Raw genomic sequence first — 19,706 nt, forward strand, 5'->3', positions numbered from 1 at the left:
AGAAATCAAGATGGCGGCATAGGTAAACACCAGAAATTGCTGCCTCCCACAACAACTTCAAAAATACAACTAAAAGAAAAAACAGACATCATCCAGAACTACAGGAAGGCTGGCTGAGTGGAAATTCTACAACTAGAAGGACAGAGAACAGCACACTGAGACTGTTGCGGAAGTAAAGTGCAGAGATACGGAGGCGCACACGGCAAGGGCTGGCAACTGAGGACGCGGCTGTCTTTTTGAATCGGGAGGGAGTCACAAGCCCCTGACTGCTCTGAACTCCAGTTCTGGGAAGTCTCTGGGGACCCAGACTCATACGGGGAGAAACTGGACTGTCTGGCAGCGGGCAGAACTCAGAACTCGAGGGCGGCTTTCTCTTAGAGGTGCTTGCAGCGATTACTGGGACACTGAGACGTGGGGCCTCTTAGGGCAGGGCTGAGGATCAGGCATAGCTGCTTGCTCCGCCCTGTTGATTCCCTGATACCCCGCCCCACCCAAGCTGTGGCAGAGGCTTTTGCATATGAATGCCCTGGCCCTTTGCAATCTGATAATTACCCAACAAACTGCAGGTGGGCCAGACAGACCCAGAACTTCCAAGAGAAGGCCCAAGGCCCCACAGCAGCTTGCATTGCTTCACAGCTGGGCCTCATCTGGGCACCTCCAAACCCCAAACAAGGAAGGGGAATCTTCATATCTCATCATAGCTCCTGCTGGGTAGCCTCAGGCAGAGGCTAAATTAGCACCTCCTTAGATCCAAGAGCCAGTGTACCCAGTGGTCAGAGTGGAACCATCCAGATTACAACACCTCAGATCCATAAGGGACACACTCAGGGGGCAGACTCAGTGAGCACCAAAGCCCCACTGAAGAAAGTCTTGCCCCAGAAGGGTGTCTTCAGCACAGAAGTTCTCCCACTGCAGACACAGCTGACTCTCACAGCCAACTGGCCTGGAGGTCAATTCCTCCCAGTGATACCTACAACAATCAAGGCTTAACTACAACAAGACTGTGCACAAAGCCCACAAAGGGGTGCACCAAGAGTGTCCACCTCAGGTAATTGGGGAGGCTGAGCCACTGGGCCCTATAGGACACCTAGCACACAAAGCCACTCTACCAACACAGGGAAGCATAAAAAATGCGGAGACAAAGAAACAGGTCACAAATGACAGAAGTGGAGGAAAGCAAACTGCTGGATATAGAGTTCAAAACCACACTTTTAAGGTTTCTCGAGAATTTTCTAGAAACCGCCGATAAATTTAGTGAGACCCTGGAGGATATGAAAAAAGACCAACTCAAAATTAAGCATACACTGACTGAAATAAAGAATAATATACAGAGATCCAACAGCAGACAAGAGGATCCCAAGAATCAAGTCAAAGATCTGAAATACGAAGAAGCAAAAAATACCCAATGAGAAAAGCAAAAAGAAAAAAGAATCCAAAAATATGAAGATAGTGTAAAGAGCCTCTGGGACAACTTCAAGCACACCAACATCCGAATTATAGGGGTATCAGAAGAAGAGAGAGGGCAAGATACTGAAAACCTATTTGAAGAAATAATGACAGAAAACTTCCCCTACCTGGTGAAAGAAATAGACTTACAAGTCCAGGATGCACAGAGAACCCCAAACAAAAGGAATCCAAAGAGGACCACACCAAGACACATCATAATTAAAATGTCAAGGGTTTAAGACAAAGAGACAATCTTAAAAGCAGCAAGAGAAAAACAGTCAGTTACCTACAACGGAGTATCCATACGACTGTCAGCTGATTTCTCAACAGAAACTATGCAGGCCAGAAGGGAGTGGCAAGAAATATTTAAAGTGATGAATAGCAAGAACCTACAACCAAGATTGCTTTATCCAGCAAAGCTATCATTCAGAACTGAAGGTCAGATAAAGAGCTTCACAGATAAGAAAAAGCTAAAGGAGTTCATCACCATCAAACCAGTATTACATGCTTTGTAAGATACAACTACCACAGAATGTCAAGTTTGTTCTTTTAATCACCATGATTTAAATATTTCTTAAATTTAAGCAGAAATTTAGTAACTCTTCAGCAAATCCACAGTCCAAGGAATTTTTTAAAAATATTTTTTTATTGATTTTGGAGAGGAAGGGAAAGGAAGAGAAACATAGAAACATCAATGATAAGAGAGAATCATTGATTGGCTGCCTCCTGCATGCCCCCTACTGGGGATCGAGCGCACAACCCAGGCATGTGCCCTTGACCAGAATTGAACCCGGGACCCTTCAGTCCATGGGCCCATGTTCTATCCACTGAGCCAAACCAGCTAGGGACGAAGGAATTTTTTTAAAAGTTAATTGATCTGCATGATTTAACAAAATCCACTTATAGATGAAATTCAATAGAAATCTTTAGTTTGGGGATTTAAAATATTTTGGAGTTAACTTTTTATATGCTCACTTTTGATAGAGACAAGTAACTTGCCAAAGACCACAAAGCTGGGAGTAGTGAACAAAGATACGAAAACAAGTCAGCTAACACCAGAAACGTAATTAATAACCAATTATATAAGTAACCAAAAGCAGAAAGTATTCAATTATATAAAACTTATTTATCTACAGGGTTTTATATATTTCTACTCTAATAAAAAAAGGACTTAAGCCCTAACTGCTTTGGCTCAGTGGATAGAGCATTAGCCTGCAGACTCAAGGGTCCCAGTTTCAATTCCGGCTAAGGGCATGTATCTTGGTTGCGGGCACATCCCCAATAGGGGGTGTGCAAGAGGGAGCTGATCAATGTTTCTCTCTCATCGATGTTTCTAATTCTCTGCTCCTCTCCCTTCCTCTCTGTAAAAAAATCAATAAAATATATTTTTTTAAAAAAAGGACTTAAGTGGGGACTATCAGCTGCTTTTACTTTTTTTTTGAGAAAAGCAAAAAATAAGGGCTAGAACTAGTGGAAACTGAAGGGACCAGTTGTACCTAATGCCCTCTCCTTCTCCTGCTTCACACAACAGTAAGAACCTTGCATTACTGTAGATCTAAAACATGGTGGAAATCGGATGGCAAAAATAAACCCCACTCAGTAGTTGTTACCAGCTTTCTGATGACTGTAATTAATAAGAGCACCCACCTGTGGGTTGAGATCTTCCTCGTCCTCTATTGCTTTGTGCAACCTCACTTGCTTCTTCAAACCACCTTGATAACATGTCAGACATTCTCTGCATCAATGACACATTGGGACTTTGCTCTCCTATGGAAACACAGGTCATATCAATGAGCTAGTAATAAGTCAGCATCTTTCATTAATGCAAAAACCCAGATTTGAGGGCCTTAAAATGAACATAACTTAAAAAAATCAAATTGCCCAAATAAATTCTATGAATGTACACAGAGCCACAAGAGCCATCATCACATTTCACATTGAAGTTTAAATGAGTGGCTCTCCATGTGTGTTTGAGTTCCTCAAGAACAGGACTTAGCTCCTACATCTTTGCTTAGTCTTAGGGTCCCCCCACCCCTACCCAACCCACCTCTTTAGTTCTAAGAGTGCACTGCTAGGAAGGTCTTGTGCATTGTACACTGTTCAGATTAAAAGAAAAGTTTGCCCTCTTACTTAAATTTTCTTAAACTGAATTTGTTTTCATCATTTAGTATAAGCAAATTCTACATACTTGAAATGAACTGAAACTAGAAGTTTTTTGTCTCTTCCCTCCCTGCTTTTCCTCCCTCGAATACACAAGTTTTCTTGAGCATTTTCAAATTAAGTATGACATCAAAACTGACAATTCATTTCTATTCTACAATCATATAATTACAAATGGAAATCATTTGTTCTTGAATTTTCTGTGAAAATAGAATTTATCTTATACTTCATTGCCTTTATATTATATAGCTTTATATTTAGGTATTATAAGATAATACAAAAGTTAATATACTGGGAAATATGCCTTTAATCTTGAAAGATTTCAGAAGTCATCAGAGTAACATTTTTGCTAAAGACCCACTTATTAAAATTAATTCTATTTTAAAGTGCCATCTTAAAGCTTCCAAGGTAGCTTCTCGCACTTGTCAAAGGCACCTGAGGGAAGGGTAAAAAAATTTATGTGCCATTATAAAACTCTCTGGTTGGAAACTGAGGGTTCTCATTTGATTTATATCTAAGAGAAAGGCAAAAATTAAGAAGTTTGATGACACCTGATGTTTTATGAGGCACGAGCATTCTTATACTTTCAGTGGGAATGTAAAGGAGTGCTTTTTGGGTGGGTAACTTGATAACTATCAAAGTTAAAACACACTAATCCAGTGGACCCGCCATCCCACTTGTGGGAATTTAGCTGCGACCCACTTGCATAGGTGTGCTAAGAGACGTACCAGAATGCTTGCTGCAACATCACTTATAACAGTGGAAATAATGGAAACAAGTGAAAATACTCATTTTTAAGTACCATAGAAAAACAAAAAAGCTGAGCAAAGTATAGTTACCATCTCGCTCTCGTTCACTCTCTGGCCTGGCTCGGGGTCCAGTATCTGACCAGTCACCACGAAGCCTCAAGCGCTTCACCGGAGGCTGCCGTAACTAAAAGGTGAGGAGAACACTTGTTTGCTCACCTCTAAAGCACACTTCAAATCTAGTAGCTTCTCTCCATCCCCCTACTTTCTGTACTGAGGACGCACATAGACTGAAAGTGAGAGACACCAAGGAAATCTTGCAAAGGAAGCCAAGGGCCCTCAGTAGAGGCCTGCTTAGCTGCCTGTGAGCAGATGTGCTAGAGCAGAGAAGCAGGGAGAGCAGAGGAGTATGAGAACTGATGATGCAGGTCTTGAAACCACTCTAAGGACCTCAGTCTGGCTCTGAGAGAAGTGGGAGTCCCTTGGAGAGCTGATCAGAAGAGCAGCATGACCTATGAGAGGATTGTGGGAAGAGTGGCAGGGGGACTGGTCAGGAAGCCCCATAACAGAGGAGAGAGATGCTGACATCTTGCACCAAGTAGCAGTGGTAGCCAGGGTGGTGAGTAGTGCTACAGATTTGGGATGTATATTTTAGAGACAAACTATGGGGACCAGGAAAAAATGAGAGATTGGATTCAATGCAGCAGTTCAATAATGAAGTGGAGCAGGTCTCATCCCAATAAATTCAATTTAAAAATTAGAGGAAAAGGAAAAGAGAGAAAAGACAATAAAAAGAAAAAATAATAATAAAGGAAAATGAGAAGTGAGAAACAATTGAACAAGACAAAAGAATCCTATATAATAAAGAGCTAATATGCAAATGGATGTCATGCCCTCGCACGCTCACACCAGGGACCTGAGGCTGCATTCCCCTGCCCGGAAGGGCTTGATGGGGGACCTGAGGCTGCGCCCCCCATCCAGCACCAAGCCAGGGGACCTGAGGCTGCACCAGAGGACCTGAGGTCAAGCTCCCCGCCCGGCACCAGGCTGGGGGACCTGAGGCTGCACCCCTGTCCTGTGGGGACTGACAGGGGTGTGGCTGGCTGGGTCTGGGTCTCGCACAATTTCGAGGTGCGCATGGGTGGGCGGGGACTTGACTCTGGGTCCCGAGGCGCGCCCCTGACTCTGACAGGAGGAAGCTTTTCATATACATTTTACTAATTTTCTTTCATCTCTAACACTTCTATTACAGAGAAAGGACAAACAGCAATATTAAAATATTTCCTCTAATTAACTCCCTTTTAATGTGCACGAATTTCGTGCACCGGGCCACTCATCTATATATATAAAAGCCTAAGCGACCAGTTGACAGGTCACGCACTGACCACCAAGGGGCGGACACTCAATGCAGGAGCTGCCCCCTGGTGGTCAGTGTGCTCCCACAGTGCGAGCGGCGCTCAGCTGACTGGGATGAGTGTGAGCGGCTCCTCCATGTCCGCCTGCTACTTCGCACACTACTACATCCCTTGGAAGATGTTGGATGCCAGTTTCAGCCCAATCCCCACAGACCATGCTGAAGGACCCCACTGGTGTACAAATCTAGTATACTAAATAAAAAGGGGAAAAAAATTATTACAGGATATGAAGAAATTAAAAAAAAGGCCTTCACAAATAAGAAAATATAAAAGAAGCATAAGAAAAAAATCACATGTATCATATATTAAACTTTTACTCATACTTTAAACCCCTGCTTAAGCTTGTCTCATGTTTCCAATGAAAATCAATTATTCCCTCCTTTGGTCTACTTATATAGAACATAATTCTTACATTTTATTCTATTAAGTCTTTCTTTTCCTTCCTGTTCGTTCATTCATTCACTCATTCATTCATTCATTCATTCATTCATTCATTCATATGTCTACATCCACTAAACTGTAAATTCCTGAGAGGCCATGTCCTTGTCACAGTCATCCTTGATTTTCTAAAGTCTAATATAGGACTTAGTGTATAGTAGGTACCCATTAAATATCTGATAAATTAAGTTTGTCTGACCCCAATGGTCAAGGATGTAAAACACTGAAAGAAAAGATGGTGGGTTGAAGATGGCAACAGATTTTTAATTTCTTCTTCTATGTATACCTTAGTTGTTAGGTTGATTACAATAAGCATGATTTATTTGTATAATTTTAATACATTTTCAGAATTATTTTTCCTAATTTAGTTAACTCAGCAAAGTATACTGAGAAAAACACATTCAGAAAAAAGCCAAAACCAACTGTTCGTGACTGACTCTGCCTCTTTTGCTCTGATCATACAAACATCTTTGGCTAAGTATTCTATGGTATAAAAGCTAGTGGTATAAAAGCCACTTAAAATGTTTCTGTATTTCCAACTCTTAGTTTTTTCTTTAAAAAAAATGTTTTTATTGACTTTAGAGAGGAACAGAGAGGGACAGAGAGATAAACGTTGATGAGAAACATCAATTGGCTGAAATAGTCACAAACTTTGACTATAACTTACTCAAGTACTTATCTCAAGAGGAAATTATACAGCAATGAAAAAAATGTCAGAGCAGATTTTATGCTTTCAATCAGACCAATAAACTTAGTTTTCATTCATCATCATGCCCTCTTCCTTGTCAATTTCCTGACTCATTTAAGTCTACTGCCACATTTAAAATCCCAAGATATATTTATAGAGTAATACTATTTGTTTTCTAATTTCACAGCCCTCTAAGCCTATCCTATATAATAAAAGGGTAATATACAAATTGACTGAATGGCTGAACGACCAGTCTCTATGACGCACACTGACCACCAGGGGGCAGACGCTCAACACAGAAGCTGCCCCCTGGTGGTCAGTGAGCTCCCACAGGGGGAGAGCTGCTCAGCCACAAGTCCACAAGCCAGGCGGATGGCTGGCGAGTGCAATGGCCATGGCGGGAGCCTTTCCTGCCGCCTCCACGGCATCAGTCGGATATCCCCCGAGGGCTCCAGGACTGCTAAAGGGCACAGGCTGGGCTGAGGGAACCCCACCCCCCCCGCCCCCCAAGTGCACAAAAGTCATGCACCGGGCCTCTAGTAATTTTAATAATTGAATTCAGTTTAGATCTCATAGCAATTACAAAATTGTGTTCTTTAGTACCTTTAAAAAGTGTTCAGTAAAAGGAGTTGGGCCAATACTAAAAAGGCCACTAATAATTAACAAAAAGCAACAATTTCAAAAGACATTTCAAAAGCCAGAGTACAGTGATTAAACATAGGACATTATAAAATAAAAAAGCCAAAGTGAAAACCATGAGAGGGAAAGAAGCTTATAGGTGAAAACAAACATTTTCCTACTGTTGTAAAATGTCAAGGATATATTATTTGTTTTTTTCCTTTCATAAGAAAATGGTTCTGTGTGTGTGTGTCTGTGTGTGTGTGTGTGTGTGTATGCTTTAATTTACCTTTTTCTCACTCCCTCATATGTATTTTGTGACATGTACCTAGAGATAATGTTATCCTATATAATAAAAAGCTAATATACAAATTGACTGAATGGTGGAACGCCTGGTCACTATGACCTGCACTGACCACCAGGGGGCATAAGCTCAATGCAGGAGCTGCCCCTGGTGGTCAGTGCGCCCCCACAGGGGTAGTGCTGCTCAGCCAGAAGCTGGGCTCATGGCTGGAGAGTGCAGCGGCAGTGGCAGGAGCCTCTTTTGCATCCGTGGCAGCGCTAAGGATCCCTTGGGGGATATCTGACTGCCATCTTAGGCCCACTCCCCCTGCAGGCCTAAGTCGGCAGGTGAACATCTCCCAAGGGGTCCCAGACTGTGAGAGGGTGCAGGCTGGGCTGAGGGACCCCTCTCCCCCAGTGCATGAATGTTGTGCATTGGACTTCTAAGTAGTTTATAATTGTGAAAGAGAGGCAGTCTTTGGAGCAGAGGGGACTGCTGGCCACATATGAATAGTAAATGGTAACAGGTAAAACTCCTATTAGTGCATAACCATAAACATTTAGTCTCCTCGAAATCTGTACATCACATTTTTTATTTTAACTGCCTTTTCTGTAACTGTTAGACCTGTGACTATTTCTTACTGCTACTGTGCAACCTCATAGTTAACGAAGCATTTTGTTATTAAATATTTTATCTTTAAAAATATTTTACAATACTTCTTTCTAGAGCCTTTCCTTAATTATTAGCTCCTGTTCCTTCATGTATGTTTCGTGTCCTTGTTTCCTAGACTATAAGTGCCTTGAAAATTAGCTGTATTTTTTGAAGCCCTTTAGGCCCCAGAAGTCACTGATTTAGTATTTTCTGAGTAAAATAAAGAAGATGGTTTTGAATAAACTTACCTCTTCCCTTCTCTCTTCTGCAGAAGGAGTTCGAAGTTCTCGTGCGGTGTCATCTTTGGGGTCAAAAAGGTAGATATAATCTGAAGAGTAGCTAACGAGAATCTCCTGACCGTCTTCACTGTAACATAGAGACGTCACCCTGCAGGACTTGTTGTTAAGATGAGAAGGGAGAAAACGGGCAACCATTCCAGCAGTCCCCCGGCCTGCATAATTTCCTACAGTAAGAAAACAGGAAGGTGTTTAAAATTCATGTGTTTGAAGAAAAACACTTTAAAAACTCTTAATCTGCACGAGGAGATACGTGATTTAATGTAGCAATAGAAATCAAAGCTATCATTCTATTTCTAGAAGAGGCTCTTTTTTCAATAACCAGATTTTATAACAAAATAAAAAAGAATGCAGTACAAAGGAAATGTACCTTTTTAAAAAATTCATGATCTGGAATTCCAGATTATAATATTTTATTGGAAATATGAGTTATTTAACCAATTAAATAATTTATGGTTATAGTCATACTAAATCATCTTCTAAAAATTCTCCACAAATTAATATACTTTTTATAATATAAATAGGAAAGCTGCTATTTATTAGTATACTAGATAAAAGAGTGCAGTATCCCTTGAAACTGATTTACCTTCTACTTTATGTTTTTTAAAAATGTAACTGTCGTGAAATTTTTTTCTTCTAAGACTACAGAGTGGCAATACTATGCCAGTTTTAATTCATTGTAATAGTCATGAATACAATGCAATATGACCGAGAGGGTACAATGGGCACTTTGTGTCCTGGGGGACTCAGGAATGCTCAATTCTAAGAATCTAATATACACCGAGTTATACAATCCTGCACAATGAGGTTTTACGCCCAAAATGTCAACTGGGTCCCACCTGTTGAGAAACAATAATGAAGCCTGTAATTTCATATTTAATACTATTTCCCTAAATGTGCATATTCAAATAGACAAGACTCCTCAATCGAGAAAAAAATAATCTCCTCTAGCCTTTCCATTTCAATAACCATTTTTAATGGACATAAATTGACAATGAGATTGACACTGTGTTCATTTCTGGCCTGGTCCACTTATATTTTTAGCAATATAATTTATGTGAATATATATTTGATGTTTGGGTATGTGAGTGTTTAAGTATTCCTGGCTTCCTTTACTGAGAAAATACTAATGGAGGTTGGCTTTGAATTGGGAATTTAAGAAGTGGTTTGATCCCATAATGGATGAGGAGTTTGAGATGAGGAGTTGAAGGCAGATTCAAGTTCAGTGCTGTAGCATCACTGATAACAGCACTTTAAATCGGCTAAGCAGGCATAAACATATGCTATACATTAACACACACCCACGTCGCTATTCTTTCCTGACTTTTCTCTCCACCATGCTTACCGTTATCCTCTTAATTTAAAAAATGGCAAAGAGAAATTAGGAAAACCAAGTGTTGTGGGCTGAATAGTGTTCCCCCTCCACACACACACAAATTCATGTCCACCAGAACCTCAGAATGTGACCCTATTTGGAAATAACGTCTTTGTAGGTGTAATTAGTACAATGAGGTCATACTGGCTTAGGGTCCTAAACCCAGTATGACCAGTGTTCTCAGAAGAGAGAAATATGGACACAGACATACCCAGGGCAGAAGGCAGGTAAATATGGAATCAGAGATTGATGTAATACATTTACAAGCCAAGGGATGCTAAGGATTGCCAGCAGCAACCATAAGGAAGCAAGGAGAGCCCTGGTTGGGTAGCTCAGTTGGTTAGAACATTGTCCCCATATGCCAAGGTTGCAGGTTCAATTCCTGGTCAGGGCACATACAAGAATCAACCAATGAATGCATAAATGAGTGGAACAAATTGATCTTCCTTTCCTTCTTTCTCCCTTCCTCCTCCCCACCCCCTTCCTCTTTCTTTCTAAAATCAATTTTAAAACTTTAAAATAAAAAAAAAAAACAGCAAGGAGAGAAACACATAATAGATTTTCTCTGAGAGCCTCCAGCACAAAATGACCCTGCAAAACCCTCTTTAGCCTCTGAATTATGAGACAATAAATTTGTTATTTTAAGCCACCTAGTATACAGCCCTAGGAAACTAATATAGTTGGTCCTCGATATCTGCGGATTTCAAACCTACACATTCAACCACTAGTGAAGGAAAACAGTACTTTCCACTGGTGGAGGGCTGAACATAAGCACTTTTCTAAGCCATTTTGTAAAGGACTTGGGCATCCGAGGGCTCCTGGAACCATCCCCTGGAGATAGTGAAGGACAATTATACATCAAGTGCTTTTTAAAGTGATAAACTGCAAAAGTACCACCCCAATAAGATCATAAAAACTTAGTGAAACGCTGTTTTTATAACACATACTAGAGGCCCGGTGCACAAAAATTTGTGCACTCGGAGGGGAAGGGGGGGTCCCTCAGCCCGGCCTGTGCCCTCTCGCAGTCTGGGACCCCTCTGGAGATAACGACCTGTTGGCTTAAGCCTGCTCCTGGGTGGCAGAGGGCAGGCCCAATCCCTAGGTGCAGCCCCTGGTTGGGCTCAGAGCAGGGCGGATTGGGGAGTTGGGGCGCCGCCTCCTGTCATGCACAGAGCAGGGTGGATTGGGAGGTTGGGATGCCACCCTCAGTCATGCTCAGGGTAGGGCTGATTGGGGGGTTGGGGCACCGCCCCCTGTCACACTCAAGGCAGGGTCAATGGGGAGGTTGCAGCGCCACCCCCTGTGATGCACAGAGCAGGGCCAATCAGGGGGTTGGGGTGCTGCCCCCTGTCACTCACAGAGCAGGGCCAATCAGGGGGGTGGGGCGCTGCCCCGTCACTCACAGAGCAGGGCCCATCAGGGGGGTTGGGGCTCCGTACCCTGTCACACACAGAGCCGCAGGGCAATCAGGGGGTTTGGGCACTGCCCCGTCACGCTGATCCCGGTGCCGGGAGCCTCGCTGCTCCACTGATCCCGGTGCTGGGAGGCATATTACCCTTTTACTATATAGGATAGAGGCCTGGTGCATGGTTGGGGGCCGGCTGGTTTGCCCTGAAGGGTGTCCTGAATCAGGGTGGGGGTCCCCACTGGGGTGCCTGGCCTGTCTGGGTGAGGGGCTGAGGGCTGTTTTCCGGGTGGCGAGTGACTAAAGCTCCCAACCGCTCCTTGTTTTCTTCTTTTTTTAAAAAATTTTATTCTGGGCCAGCTTTAGCTCTGAGGCTTCGCTGTTGAAAACATGGATACAATGTTTTGGTCCAGCTGGGTTTCAGTCCTTTGGTTTCTGGTGTTTTGTTTACCTTCTTATTTGCAACATAGTACATAGTTGCTTAGAGTTGCAGTTGAGAGGCCGGCAAGTGAGGCGGGGAACGTTGGAGTCCGCAGCAAGCAAGCCTCATGCTAGCTTCAGTGCCTGGCTGCTGGCCGCCATCTTGGCTGACAGTTAATTTGCATATACTCACTGATTAGCCAATGAAAAGGGTAGTGGTCATACGCTAATTACCATGTTTCTCTTTTATTAGTGTAGATTATTTTAAAACATTCTACATACTAAATTGTAATAAAATTTTTAAAATTTAAATGTCATATTTATTTTCTGAATTGACAGAATCTTGCATTTCTTTAATATATATCTTTGTACCTGTAGCTCTTGTGCCCAGCATTCTCCGATCATATATTCGGACTGAGCTATCAGAACAACCCACAGCAAGGTAATATGGTATTGGCGGACAAATCGCTACAGAAGTAGCAGCACGTCGGCAGTTAATTAGAATATCCTACAAAAAATAAAATAGCAGCAGTTACATAGAGCTTTACAGTAGAGATGATACTATATTGAAAAAGGTTCTCTTCAATTAGAAGAAAATAAACGTTTTCAGAAATCCTAATTCGATAACTATGACATTGAAAGGGGAAAAACGTGGTTTCCTTTCATTTTTCAGATTTCTTTCTATCAATAAGTTTCTAACACATTCAGCTTATGTGAAAGGCAAATAAATACATGCAGTCAATATTCCTCCTCAGCAGTTTATCACTCTAAGAAAAACTGTTTTCTTTACAGTTTGCTATCTAACTCCAAAACTACCCTCTAATACAAATTTTATGCTTTCCTTATGGACCAAACAAAGTAAGAAAACATATATGGAAAACTACATTTAATTAGAGATTTAAAAACAACCAATATTTAAATAATGCAAAATAAATTCTGAAGAGGAAAAAAATAAAAATTGTTCCCAGATATAAGACTCAAACATCAGCTAAATCAACAGCAGCTACAAGAGTTGATAATAATTCAAGAAACTCATCATTAATCATGGTTTAAATCCTTTCTCAAAACTAGCTGCACTTCAGATAATAATATAATACAACTTGAATTATTTCTCAGAAATGCCCCCTAAATATCTTCATGCTTATGACTAATGAACATCTTTAGAAATGTAAAATACTCACATATGTAATGTATCAATAAGTTGTTAACCACATTAGAAATGCTGCTGTTTTTGGTCCACTGGACAGTAAAGATGGAGGTATAATCTACCTTTATCTATGATAAGTACTAATTATTTTACATGGTACTTACATTATTTTAGTTCTGTTACTACTAAAATATAATAAAGTATTATTAACTGATTTTAAACTTTTATACTTTTAACTTGTAAAATCTTTCTCCTTACCAGCTCAAATACAAAGTACAACCAACCTCCCTCCCTCCCTCCCTCCCTCCCTCCCTCTCTTTCTCTTTCTCTCTCTCTCTCTCATACACACACACCCTATAAAAGACAGATTTACTATAATGTCACTATTTATCTCTCTATAAGCATTAAAAAATGTAAGAGTTATGACCCAGAACACATATCCTTAAGGTGTTCTGTTAATTTTATACTATTTTGTCTGTGATGCGAGCTCCTCACTCTTCTCAGTATAGCTGTGTATTTAGAATACATTCACCTTATGTTTTATTTATTTAATTATTGACCTCAAAACATTATTCCTATTACACAGAATTTGTTCACCAAATGCCTTCTATAAAATTCTGTTTTAGTAGTTAAGGATTACTTTAGGTGCCAGTTTTTCTTCATACTTTGGCCTCTATTCATTTTTACATATAAAGGAATAAAAAGTTTTATTAAGGTAAATTTTAACAATGTTTTCACTTATTAGCTTTGCTTTCATCTTTATTTTTACCGGGTTTTTGGTTGTAAAAGCACAATTAAATCTTACTACATGCACACTAAAATATGTCTTAAAAGAATTTGCCATAACAAATTTTAGTATCTACCATTTACTGAGAAACAGAAATACCAAATACCCTAGTAAACAATCTGATATTTTAGACTTATTCTGCCTTTTATATATTAGTTCAATGCTTTCCTAGTTGTGTGTATGTGTGTACATATATGTAACATAAAAACGGACTTAAAAATCGTACATTTAAAATTTCTTAATTTCTATTTTTTTCTGTTTCAATATAGAAAATAATCTCTCCCAAGAATGTTAATAATTGTAACTGGTTTAATTAGCAAGCACTTAACCAGTAATTCTTCTTTAGGGGAGGTGGACACTTACAGTAAAAATATATTTAGCAATACTTTCTTATTTCATTTGGTACTTCAAAATGACCTGAGAAAAAAGCTACTGTTTCTAAATAACATTTGGGGTTAGCTGTCTGGGGCCATTACGTGATTTCTCAGGCCTTTTTCAAATTTAAAATAGTATTAAAAGTACAAAATTGATAGTGAAGCTATGCCTATAGAAAAGTGTGCTAAATCTGAATGAACACATTGATAGAATGGTATCTTGTTATTTAAAAAAAAGAGAACATATAATTGTTGGTTTAAAAGCCAGGGTAAAAACAAAGAGAAGACACTAAACTACCACACGCTTTCATCATGGCTATTGGTGAGCCACAATTATCTCCTTAAGTGGTATATATTGATAAATGCTCTAGTTTTTATAACACTAGAGCATATACTGAACAATTCTCATAAATATATAATTTGAAATGTACAATAAAAATACAAGTTACCTAACTTCACTATTAACATTTTACTGTAAAAAACTTGATTATAAAATACATGCTATTGAAGATTTTTGTAAAACAACTGACCCATTATCTCGATAATCCAGAGATAACTTACTATTCAAATTTTCTTTTTAATCCTCACCTGAGGATATTTTTAACTTTGATTTTCTAGCGAGATTGGGAGGAAGGGAATGAGGGAGGGAGGGAAAGAGGGAGGGAGGGAGGGAGAGACGGGAGAGAAACATCAATGTGAGAGAGGCATAGATTGGTTGACGTACACATATGCCCGGACACTCAGGGATCGAACCTGCAACCCAGGTACATGCCCTTGAACAGGAATCAAACCCGAAACCCTGGAGTGCATGGGCTGGTGCTCTAACCACTGAGAAACACCGGCCAGGGTTTACTGTTTCAATTTTAATTATAATCTTAAATATTTTGCATCATTTATACCAAAAGTTGATTCTTACATCTTTGCAATCTTCTTTTGTGCAGCTAGTTTTGATGCGCGTATCAAACCACCTAACAGTTCCGTCTTCACCACAAGAAAGGAAAGTATGCGGGTCATTGGGTACAGTCATAATCTGAAGATGAGAGCAAAAGTCCAGGTATTCTTATTGAACACTTAAACAGATGGCTTTGAGAAGCATTCCTACTGTTTTATAAAATGATTAAGGCAAAAGCAACTAAGTCAAAACAGTAAATTACATATAGAAATATGCAAGAAGTAACAGTTAAATTAATATGACTCATTACTTTGAAGTTTGAAACAAATGCTCCTGAAGATAGAAAGTTCTTTAAAATTATAAACTTCTAACAGCTTTGACAAGAAAAATTTTTCCCTAGGAAACTTGTTCAAACTATTCAAAGCCTAATTTTTATGATTTCTGGATATAAATTTGTAATTGTACTATAAACACATTACAGTTTTCTTCTATGATAATGTTTAAGAAAACTATAAGATGCTGAATTGATTAAAGCATTTAAATTGACGTCTCAAAATTTTGACAAAATTTCATGATTAAGACACTCAACAAGCTAGGAAAGGGAGGAAATTACCTCAACATAAACACCATATATAAGAAACTCATGGCTAACATCATATTCAACTAGAGGCTTGGTGCATGAATTCGTGCATGGGTAGGGTCCAGCCCGCCCACCCCGATTGGGGCAATATGGCCTAGCCGGCTGGGGGGAGGGGATGCAGGAGGTTGGCTGGCCAGCCCTGCCCCCTGGTCGAACTCCTGGTCGAACTCCTGGTCAAGGGGACAATTTGCATATTAGCCTTTTATTATATAGGATGGTGAAAAACTGAAAGCTTTCCCTTTCAGATCAGGGACAAGACATGAATGCCCACTCTCATTACTTCTATTCAATACAGTATTGAAAGTTCTAGCTAAAGCAAGAAAAAAGAAATAAAAGTAATCGAAATTGAAAAAGAAGCAAAATTATCTCCAATTGAAGATGACATGGTCTTATATGTATACTATTCTAAAGATTCCACACCAAAAAAAAAAAAAAAAACCCATTAAAACTAATAAATGAATACAGCAAAGTTGCAGGTTAACAAATCAACACAAAAATCAATTGTGCTTCTTCTAAAAACAACCTCAATATATTACAAACAAAAAGAGTAAAATACTTAGGAATAAACTTATTCAAGGAGGTGAAAGTCTTGTATACAAAAAAACTACAAAGCATGCTGAAAGAAATTAAAGAAGACACACACAAATGAAAAGACATCTATGTTCATGAATTGGAAGACTTAATATTGTTTAAATGTCCATACTACTCAAGGTGACCTAGATTTAATGCAATTTCTATCAAAATCCCTGTGGCATTTTTTTTTTTACAGAACCAGGAAAAAAAATCTTAAAATTCATATGGAACCTCAAAGGACACAAAATAGCCAACACAATCGGGACAAAGAAAAACAAAGCTGGAGTCCTCATTCTTGCTGCTTTCAAAAAGTATTACAAAGCTATTGTAGTTGAAACATTACCAGTATTATAGTCCTGACAAAAAGACTTTATGCAAGACAGTGATAAAGTGTGTAAGAGGTGAAAACCCAGTAGAGAGCCCTGAAACACAATACAGAAGCATCTTTTAAAGGCTGACACCTGTTTGCCAAGAGTATGGTTGCTCACATAATTACTATTACTCACAGCTTATTTCTTATTACTACTACTCATAGCTTATTTCTTAACTTTATTCCCAAGCTTATCAAGACCCATTCTCTCAAATACTTTACTGAAATCTAGATATTCTGTCAGTAATTTCTTTGTCTACAAATTCACAAAGGAGTGTATATACACATACACAAATCTACACATACCAGAGGCCCAATGCATGAAATTCATGCAAGAGTAGGCCTTCTTTCCCCCGGCTGCATCTTCCCTCTGGCACCCAGGACCCAGGCTTCCCTCCAGTCCCCGGCTTTGTCCAGAAGGATGTCCGGAATGACATCCAGTCTAATTAGCATATTACCCTTTTATTATTACAGATGTACTACATACATACATGCACCATACACACACTTACACAAAAACATACACATATGTATCACATATATAATTATAATTAATACTGCACCTCATAGGTAGTTCCATAATGGCACGTAAATTGGCATTGTCTGTTAGTTTCTGCATCTTGCTCAACATTGGTATAATATATTACTCCATCTCCAGAGCAGGAGATAATCTGCTTATCATTTGTGCATGGTAAGAACTTTGCGCTGAAGATATTTGCTCGATGCCCTGAACGAATTGTCGTCAAAACCTGAAACATACAAAGAAGGTAATTCTTGGCAATTTGTTATTTCCTAGAAATAAACATTCATATTTAACATAAGCATAGCCAGGAATAAATTCTCATTAACATTTTTATCTCAATGAATATTACCATTTGATTTGAACTATTATAATTAGGAAAAAAAGAAATCAAAATCACTCATATTTTTTTTTTCCCCTCTGAGATGTGAAGAATTTTGATGACCATTTTGGATTGAATGCCTCACTATCAAGGCAGTTATCTGTTACTTTTAGGACTATGTTAAAAGCTATTTGTTATTTTTAGGACTATTTAATCAAGCATCTTTTCATTGTCTTCAGTGGGAGGATTGATCCAAATAAACTAGCCCATAATTTTTGGAAAACAAAACTTCTCTTTTTAATATATTTGAGATTTATTATATATATGATTAAGATATACCACTAATAAGAAACACCTCTAATCTCGTAACTCAATAGGTAGTATTTTGAAACTTTCATTAGCCATAAATTAATCTTCCCATGAATTCAAAGAATCTAAAACTAGAGTGAAACTATAAGAAAAGATTTAACTCAGGATCAAAAAACTGTTTTCCTATGTAATGAATCATTAGTCTTTTACAATAAAAATATTCCTGTATGATACCAAATTTGGAACTATTAAAACCACTATGTGAAAAAGATAGTCTTCCTATACCTAAAATCTCTGAAAGTATTACCTGTTTAATCATTTCTCAAATTGGAAATGAGGATAGGTAATGAGCAATTACTTTTCAAATAAATATAATCTACTAGGAACCATGCATAAAGCAAATATCATTTTTAAAAAGGCAATTAAAAGAGAAACACCTGATCTTTTAAAAATTATGCCATTGGGCTTTTTAAAATATATGTATGTATCTTTTTATTTCAGAGAGAAAGGGAGAGGGGGAGAGAGGTAGAAACATCAATGATGAGAGAGAATCATTAACCAGCTGCTTCCTGCATGCCCCCTACTGGGGATCTAGCCCGAAACCTGGGCATGTGCCCTTGACCAGATTCGAACCCAGGGCCCTTCAGTCCACAGACCGATGCTCTATCCACTGAGCCAAACCAGCTAGGATCCATTGGGCATTTTCATAAAATAACTAAAAGCAGGGATTTGCAGAGATATTTATACACTTACGTTCACGGCAACATTATTTACAACAGACAAAAGCAAAAGCAACCCAAGTGTCCACTGATAGATGAATGGATAAATAAAATGTGGTCTATCCACACAATGGAATATTATCCAGCTTTAAAAAGGATGGAAAATCTGACACATGCTGTAATGTGGGTGAACATTGAGAAAATTATGCTGAGTAAAATTAGCCAGTCCCAACAGGACAAATGCTGCATAAACATATGTGAAGTTCATTAGCATCAAACTATGGCCAGCAGCACCAGCTGTTGTACCTAGAAGTAGATACAGTACTTAGTCAAATTCAGAGAGACAGAAAGTAGAATATTGGTTGTGGGGTGGGGGGAGGGTTGCCGGGAGGGGAACTCCGGTTTAATGGGCAGAGTCTGAGTTCTGCAAGATGAAGAGTTCTGTAGCTGGATGGGAGTGATAGTATCACAATAAGGTGAATGTATATGACGTCACTGAGCTGAACTCCTAAAAATGGTTAATTTTATGTTATGTGCATTTTATCACAATTTAAAAATATATAAAGCTTTGCATTTTTTAAAGAAATTTCGTTGGTACCTAGATGAGTGCTTTAAAATTTTAAGCACTGAAATTCTAATGATCAAGAATTTCTCCACTGTAAGACAAAGGTTGTCCTAGTAATTACAGACCTACGAGAAGCAGAGCTTGAAAACATCAAGTTTCCCTCTGGTAAGCCAGCACAATTAAGCAAAGCTGTCTCTGAAATAAAATTGTGACCTATCTTTTCCATCAAGGACAGCCTCAATGTGAACCTCTTTTTAGGCTGAAGGACCACAAACATTTATTTAAATATCTTAACTGTTTGTAGAAATAAAAAATACATGAACTATTTATTCTGTAAGATTGATACTATTAAAAAAGGGTGCCCATCTACCATGTCCTCACTGACATAAAAATAGTTGCACATTCCTTCTATATAAGAAGTCAGAGGAAGAGCCAGTCAGAACCAGAACACAATCCTAGTTCATAGCCCAGCTTACTGAACTGAAGAAACAAGTCACTAGAACCTAGCGACTGTTTTTAAACTGATAAAATCCCGTTTCTTACACTG

At 39.0% G+C, this 19,706-nt stretch overlaps 1 protein-coding gene across 7 annotated transcripts in view; it reads right to left on the reverse strand.

Moving 5' to 3' along the window:
* Nucleotides 1-19,706, reverse strand: part of DCAF6 (DDB1 and CUL4 associated factor 6) — an 84,561-nt gene that overhangs the window by 53,682 nt on the left and 11,173 nt on the right. For all 7 annotated transcript variants that reach the window (XM_070396444.1, XM_070396442.1, XM_070396445.1 and 4 more), the window contains exons 4-9: nt 17,288-17,473; nt 15,166-15,279; nt 12,314-12,449; nt 8,694-8,908; nt 4,446-4,539; nt 3,094-3,213 (exon numbers count right to left, since the gene is read on the reverse strand). In XM_070396444.1, the coding sequence (XP_070252545.1) occupies nt 3,094-3,213; nt 4,446-4,539; nt 8,694-8,908; nt 12,314-12,449; nt 15,166-15,279; nt 17,288-17,473 (865 nt within the window). The remainder of the gene's footprint in view (nt 1-3,093; nt 3,214-4,445; nt 4,540-8,693; nt 8,909-12,313; nt 12,450-15,165; nt 15,280-17,287; nt 17,474-19,706) is intronic.

Source organism: Myotis yumanensis, unplaced genomic scaffold (genome assembly GCF_028538775.1).
Source record: "Myotis yumanensis isolate MYYU_CA2020_CCGP unplaced genomic scaffold, mMyoYum1.0.hap1 SCAF_17, whole genome shotgun sequence".
NCBI lineage: Eukaryota > Metazoa > Chordata > Mammalia > Chiroptera > Vespertilionidae > Myotis > Myotis yumanensis.